Source organism: Falco cherrug, chromosome 1 (genome assembly GCF_023634085.1).
Source record: "Falco cherrug isolate bFalChe1 chromosome 1, bFalChe1.pri, whole genome shotgun sequence".
Lineage (NCBI taxonomy): Eukaryota > Metazoa > Chordata > Aves > Falconiformes > Falconidae > Falco > Falco cherrug.
This window is the reverse complement of record NC_073697.1, coordinates 54934366-54942171: the sequence shown is the minus strand read 5'-3', so window position 1 is coordinate 54942171 and position 7806 is coordinate 54934366. Positions and strand designations below refer to the sequence as shown.

Genomic DNA, 7806 nt, shown 5'->3' with positions numbered 1-7806 from the left:
TTTCAATCCACAACAAATGCATTGAAATGAAGGCTTAGTACTCCCAAGGCAAAAAAATTCAAGTACTAATACGGGAAGAAACATCCTTTTCTTTGGTTAACTGGGCTGAAAAAAAACTTACTTTGCCCATAAAGACAAAGGATTTGCCATCTAGAAGTGTTAGCCTACACTAGTGATCTGAATCTTACAGGCTTAATAACTGCTATTTTTCAAGTTCTGTGAAAGGTGATATGAGGTATAAAAGAAAGTGCTCTAACATTAAAGTGCTACCATACCTACAAATTATATCCAGTTGGTTTGTGTGCTTTGGAAAACATTTGCTACTTGCCTGCCAACAATTGGCAGGGGGCTGTGAAGTATCTTTGCCAATTGCTCAGCTGCCTTCAGCTTAAGGAAGGGTGTTATACTCTGAAACAGAACCAAGATGTTGAGGAAAAGGCAAGAGGAATTTTGTTTGTTTTTTACAAAAAACCAGCTTGTAGCTATAGCAGAGCTATGAGAAGACAGACTATCCTACAACCATCCTGTGGTTATAGCTTTTGGGACATGTATATAAAAGTGCAAAAGCCAGTTCTGCAAACTAATATAGAAGAGCTAGTATTAGAACATGCTAGAACATGAAACAATTTTAGCAACAAATTCCAGGCTTTACTCCTGGGCTCTAGAAAAAGCAGCATCTTACACTGCCATTTCACAGAGCTGCTCCTAATCCAATGGTATTAATGACTGAGATATGGTCAGGTCTGGACTCTGATAGGTAATTGATTTAATCTTGGTGGGAAGCTATACATAAGAAAAAAAAGCATAGGATGTGATACATGTTTATTCTCTTTCCCTTCTGCCAGTACTTCAAGGCAATGTAAGTAGCAAATAAGATACTGATGTGGTTAAGCAACATGTTGCTGTGAGTACACAGCCAGCTTCAGAAAATGAGATGGCAACACATTAGGACATGTCCTTGGAAGAGATGAGTCAATGAGCCAGTAGCAATCAGTGCATTTGGCACTACACTAATGCTTCCAGCCAAACTTGTATCACAACACATAAAACAGAGCATTCTTCACCTATCTTGTTAGAAAAAAAAATTGCTTTTCCTTCAGATATCTTAAAATAAGTTTATTTTTTATGCCTATGCAGATTCCAAGTTTGCAACATTAGCAATTACAAGCCACCTGAGATATAATTTACAAATATGAAATGAAACCTCTTCAGATGTTTCCCCTGCCACAGCAGGGTAACACAGTGCTGGCATGTTGTGCCCAGTGTGCTGCCATTACAGCTGTGACAGAATATCAGTGTCCTCCTTGCTATGGAGTAGAATGATCAAGTCTCTTCAACGTGTAAGTAAACATCACAACTGATGGATATATGTATCTAAGTAGAAGGAAGCAGTCAAGGTGACGAAAGACTTCTAGGTACCCAAAAGGAACTTTGGGGACATTTCAAGTCACAAATCAATTGAACTCCTCAATCTTTAAGGTCTTCTTTTGCTAGCTCGTTCCCATCCAAGTGCTGGTTGCAAACAAGAAAAAATTTTGGGATATGCAATTCTTTGCAATTCCAGATAGTGTCAAAAAGCCTCCTCAGCACTTTTTGTGGCACAATTAATTCTCTACATAATCACTGAAAAGAAAACCCTAAGACATTTAAAGGCATTTGTGTATTTATCCTTAACTTCTGGACTTGAGTCTTTGCTATCAAAGGACACAATGCTGCTTCATCAGACTAGCAGGGGATGCTTTCATTCTACAAGCAAGAAATACTCATGGATCCTGGTGCAAAACCTGATAAAGATGCGATGTAGTTACCCGCTTCATTTCTAGTAGATATGAAGCTATTTCTTGCAGATTTCATCCACTTCAGGAACATGAACTCTGAAGTCAATTTCCAAAATGAAAATTTTAGCTGTGTAAGAATATAGGCTTTATACTTCATTATTCAGTACTATAGTAATTAATGGGTAACATTATCTCTGTCATTCTAAAGACTGTGTATTTGATATAAGCATCATAAGCAGAATAGAATCAAAGGCATACCAACCAGGTGTACAAAGAAAGTTTTGGGGTTTATTAATAAAAAATACAACTAGTCACTTCCCCTTTACTCATGTAAACAGTCTAATTACAACTTCTACAATTTATAATTGTTGAATTTAAGTAAAGAGTTCAAGCTTCCATGCAGATAATTATTCACCAATATCTCCACATAACATAATGAATTCCCACAGCAGTGATCAGTAGTACAAGAGTAATTTAGCTCTTTCTGGAGTCCATATGCTTAGCCTTTCACCCTTAACATGACAAAAATGTGTGAAGTCATTAATTAACATCATAAGAAAAAATTGCAAGTTGAAATAATTCCCCATTTTGCTTCTTAAATACCCTTCTTATATCCTCTTCTGCTTCTCTTTAGGATCTTTAAAAGAGTTAAATGGAAAAACCTTGCAAATATTGTTAGAGATCACAATTTTCAGATACTGAACTGATGAAATATGAAACTCCTAACATTCAGGGAAAAACAGGTCTCATTTAATTCCCAGCTGTCTCAGTTTTATCACTTAAGAGGACACCTATAGCTCCAACAAGTAATTATAGATCAAACCCTGCATTTATAACCCTATTACATGAAAATATGTCAGCCTATCAAAACAGGGCTTTTTGAAGTAATTACCTCTGAAGGCTCTGCCTTAAAAACAAATTTATCTTCTTAATGCTTGGATGATAACTCAGTGAAGTTGTAACTACTTAATTCTTCATCATTTCTCCAGCTACTTCCTAGATGTTACTTCAAATTAGGGGGGGGGGGGTACAAGCCCAAAATCTCTGGCTACAGCTACAGAACACAGGTATAAATAAGAACAAAGTTAATTCTTCTGCTTCATGTATCACACAGACATAGAAATTACAGATAAGACAGATATCCGTATTCCCAGTATTGTAGAGCAATCTTCATGGCATGTATTTGCCAGATACCAGGTGCCCCAGAAGACAGACATACCTCTAAGCTTTTAAAAGAGCACATACATTAATGCAGCCATTCCTGCCTTACTAGAACATCCCATTTGCACTCTAAAAATATTTCCAAGGTTTTCCTGTTTCCCCATTTGGGAAACACTTTAGTGCTGAAATCAATTAAATGGGAGAGTCCTAGCAGCGAGTTAAAATGGTCAGGCACATCCACTGAGCTGGTTTTGTACCACATTCATTTTGCAAACTCCTGGGGCTGTAACAGTGGTGCAGCTACTTTGATCTACTTGTACAGAGGGCTAAAGATGGGCAGATCACTTATTGTCACAGGTAAAACAGACTCAACTTGGGGAAAATTAATTTTTTGCCAAATAAAATATTTGAGTACTGGGAAACAAAAATATGAACTGGGCAGTCCCTTAACCTCTTCCTACAGAGGTCCCCCACCACCAAAACCATGCTACACATACCCAATACAAACACCTTTCACAGCAAGGCAACAGACAGCACTAGAAGCTGGCATGCCTGCGTACAACGTAAGCCAGCAAGCAGAAGCATCACGTGCATGGGGGGTGGGGGGGGTGGGAGTGGTGGCAGCAAAAAACGCATAAAAGCTTCCAGAGAGCACAAAGCAGCTCCTTATGCAGGTATGTTCCAAGTGTCTGTTCAGCCTAACCAGCAGCAGCAGCTGGTGGGCACCTCAGGATAAACTCCTGGGCAGATGCTGCATTTGCATCCCCTTAGCTCTATTTAAACTTGATTCCATGCATGGGAACAGAAATTACTATACAAGCATTTCTAGCAAACAAAGCCACACAATCAAAAAGCTTTTAGCTGAACTGCAGTTACAAAGATCTCAGATACGGTCATAACCACAGAAGTCTCACTGCACTGTAGTTAATTCCCACAGTGAACACAATGTCACTCATAGTAAAGAGTAGCAGATTAGTGCTGCCCTACATAGACAGCGTTAAATTCTACCAATCAGAAGTCTCAGAAATCATGGCTAATTATCCACATGGAGATCAAGTGAGCATTAAATTTCAGGTTACACTTCTATAACCCATAGTTTTGTTAGAGACGCGCATAGGGCAGAGTAAGATACAAAGCTAGCCTGATCAGCAATCATCATGGTCCAGGTTTGGAGCAGTGCTGGTAGCTCACCACAGTTTCTGGCCAGGGGACCATCTGACACATCAACTGCCTTCCCAGTCCAGCCGTATAGTGAAAAACATACTCCAACACATGCTATCCAAATACTATAAATGCTATAATTACAAAATTACAAGTACTCAAGCCATTGTATTCACAATTATGGTTGAAAACTCCTCAATTTTAAAAAAAATAACTTAAAATTCAGGCAAAAAGAGTAGGCTGAATTAAGGACAGCAAGTATCATATCCTAAGGAAATCATTAACTGTTAAATGAACCATGTGCTATTTCTGTTATTGAAAATACTGATTAGGCTAATTATGCTCAGAGGGAATTGGGTCTAGAGGATTAAGCAAAGTATTTTCAGAGGCAGAGTTTGCTGAGCAGGAAAGCTGCTGTCCCCTATTTAAGCAGTACAAGGATATTACTTTGAACATCTTACAATTATCGATAGAAATTGCAGAAAGCTCATCCTTTGGTGTTTGTTATTGGGCTAATAACGTAGCTTATATTTCCCTTTTCACCTTAGTGACATGTCAGTGCTAAAAGCGTGCACCTATGCAATCCAACTACCTCCTGTTTTACAATGATTACCACCTTAAAGTCTCAAGAGTCTTCCTTCAAAACTTCAGAGTCTGCTTGTCATTCATTGCTGTCAAAGCCAAGACTACAATTTCTTCTGGGTAAAGAGCAACAATATTACTAGTAGGCAGAGACTGTTTTTAAAAAGTGATATGGAGAAATAGTGTGAAATGGGGACAATGGACATCGATTGTGATTGTATATGTCTGCCCAGGAATGTGGGTATGGTGACTAGTCATGGGTGCAGTGTCTGGTCACACAGGCACACAGCCTTGAGGAGACTCCTACAGTTTTGAGGAGACGCCTGCCCTTCTTCCTCTAACAAAAGGGGCTATTTTAAAAAAGAATGAGAAAAGGATGAGAGATATTCCAATGCTATCTAGAGGGAGGGAGTGCTAAGTCTCCTTGCTGGAGAAGATCGGATGGCCACAAGAACTTGAATCACCTACAAACCTGCAAGACCACCACATTCCAGGCAAAGGACTGATAAGCTAATTAACATACGAAGCAAGAGTAAGCGGCTTTAGGTAACGAATATATATAGGCGTTAATTGAATATTCATTTGTTTTATTGTATAAATGTGAGATGGTTCCTCACTTCGGGCATGCACGCTTGTGGAGGAGCGATCCCCCGTGCCATCTGCGCACAATAAACATACCTACTTTATAACTTTCGAGTTATAGAGTCTAATTCTGCACGTCAAAAGGAAACGTATACTCACACTATACAAGATAAAACTGTCTGCAGACTTGCTCTGACAAGACAAGACAGACAAGGTCCATGCACAGCAGGTTTGACACCCCACCACCAACACTACAAACAGCACAAGCAGCTACTGTGAGTGACCTTCACAGATCACCCCACTTCGAGGTAGAAAATTCATTACAGGCATTATACTAAATTACTGTCAAAGACTAGAAACTACACTATTAAAAGCCAGCTCTACAGAAAGAAGGTAATTCATTAGCTTCCATTTCACCGTTGGCCTCCATGGCTATGATCTCTCTGGCATCACACAGGGCCATCTTGCTAGGCGAGTGACATCTTCCCTGGGATACCCACAGCGTGCAGCAGTGGCAGCAGTCCCCAGCCAGAAGGAATGCACACCATATTGCTCTGGGCATAACCCCAGCAGCCGCAGGGCACATCGGAGAATGGTCAGGAACTCCCTCTTCGTTACAGTAGTGTTATCAGAGTGCATAAAGAGTGGCCCTTCCAGCTGTGAACGAACTATCACGTAGCGATGGAGGGCCAGAACAGGGCACACCCACGGCTCTCCAGACAGCCCAAGGCTGATGAGTTGTCTCTCCTGAGCCACAGGAGAGTTACACAGGCAAAACACCACTCTCCTCTCCATCAGCTGGAGATCACTCAGGTACAGCAGCTCAGGCTGCAGTACATTATGGTGCTTTGCCACCATCTCACCTATCCGAAGTGCCCCAAAAAAAGCTACAGTAAATAATGCACGAAACAGTAAGCATTCATAAGGAGTTATGCATACAGACTCCAGAGCTCCTAAGAGAGATCGCAACACCTCAATTGTTACAGGCAAGTATTTATCCCTTAGGATGCCCACTTGACATTTCAACCCTACCACCATACAACGGGTTACAGCGTCTTCCAGAGGATCAGGGTTACCAGTCAGTTTTGATAAGTAAGACAGTGCTGCCACATACATGAGTGTCTTTGAGGATGAACGATGAGATTCTACAGCCAAAAAGTCTCTAACTTGCTCCTTTGGAATTGGCCAGGCTGCAGGCATTCTCATGCTTTTCCTAAAGAGAAGGAATTTCTTCAGTCCTTCCAGGTAAGCTTGCCAAAGCCTACTATCTCCTGAGCTCTCCAACAACGACAACGTCTTCAGCGGCCAAGGTCCCAAGGAATGTTTCTGAGGACAACTAAACTCCCTTCCTACAAGACAGTTCACATGTTAGCTCATGCTGACAAGGGACACAAGCATGTCACTTAAGCAGCAATAAAAATAGCATTCTTCAGTGCAATACACCCCTAGACAATGCTCTGCTAGTTTATCTGATTAAAGACAAATTCACACAAAGCTACACCCAGAGCTGTTAAGACCAAAGACATTTTTCAAATGGGAAACTACAAGCAACATACCAGGCCCATTTCAGGCACTAGATCTGGCAACACTCTGGGAACGTACAGGTTTGTGGAGTAGCAATTGACAAGAGAAGCAAAAAGCATTTTTAAAACCAAGCCTTCCTGGTATGGCTTACAGAAATAGCAACTGCAAAGGGCACACTCCAGCCAGAAGGCACTGTATTTCCAAGCCTAGGAAGGGAAATTCTTTCGAGGCCTCCTTCCAAAAGCACATGAACTCGGGCAAAACCAGGGAAAGGCTGCCCAGCAAGAGCCACAGCGGGTCGCTGGTGGCTGATTTTGCCCCCCACCCAGAACCAGAGGCCAGCCCCCATCCACGGCGGGGCAGGTGCTGAGCCACCACCACCGGGTGTCCTGGGAACCTCGCCACAGAGCACGGGCCGCACTTACCAGCCACCGCCACGCCGTCCTCCCAGGAGCTGCGGGGCTGCGCCACCGCCTCGGTCCCCCACGCTGCTCCTCGGCCACGATGCAGGCAGGTGGCTGCCTGCGCAGTAAGGCCCAGCTCCAGCCACTCCATACCCGGCTCCCGGGCCAGCAGCAGCATCATTTCCCAGAAGGGGGCGGCCGCAGCTGGGGCACCGCGGGACATAGCGGAACCAACGAAGGCCAGCCGCTGTCCCCCCACGGCCCTTTTATAGCCGCGGAGCCGCTCGCAGCGCCCCCCTCCGATTGGGCACTCGGAGTAGCTCGGAGCGCTGCCATTGGTTGCCCGCCCAACGCGTTGGCCCTGGCCTTGCCCAGCGCGGCAGGTGTGGCGGCGGGCGTTGGCGGGGCCGGAACCCGCGGGCCGCCTGCAGGGCCGGGGGCGTGCGGGTGCGCCTCACCCCAGTCCCGCCCAAGCCTGAAACAATTGGCGGACTGGTAAGGTTAAAAGGTGTCTAAGGTTACCTACCTGTGCTCCTGGGGGCTCCGGAAGGCCTCCTGCAGAGAACAGCTGGCTGCAGCTGACTCAGCTCTGAATTACTCCCCGGCCATCCTTC

At 43.5% G+C, this 7806-nt stretch overlaps 1 protein-coding gene across 1 annotated transcript; it reads right to left on the bottom strand.

Annotated features, from left to right (window-relative positions):
• Nucleotides 1-2046: 2046 nt before the first annotated feature.
• LOC129736770 (uncharacterized) lies at nucleotides 2047-7500 on the bottom strand. Its single transcript, XM_055720146.1, has 2 exons — nucleotides 7214-7500; nucleotides 2047-6613 (listed from the first exon to the last, which is right to left on the bottom strand). Exons 1-2 carry the CDS (start codon nucleotides 7413-7415, stop codon nucleotides 5697-5699), a joined length of 1119 nt encoding a protein of 372 aa, XP_055576121.1. The 5' UTR covers nucleotides 7416-7500; the 3' UTR covers nucleotides 2047-5696.
• Nucleotides 7501-7806: the final 306 nt, after the last annotated feature.

Coding starts and splice junctions, on each gene's coding strand:
- LOC129736770 (XM_055720146.1), bottom strand. CDS start 7,415: ATGTCCCGCGGTGCCCCAGCTGCGGCCGCCCCCTTCTGGGAAATGATG. Junction 6,614..7,213: donor GGACGGCGTGGCGGTGGCTG/GTAAGTGCGGCC, acceptor ACTGTCTTGTAG/GAAGGGAGTTTAGTTGTCCT.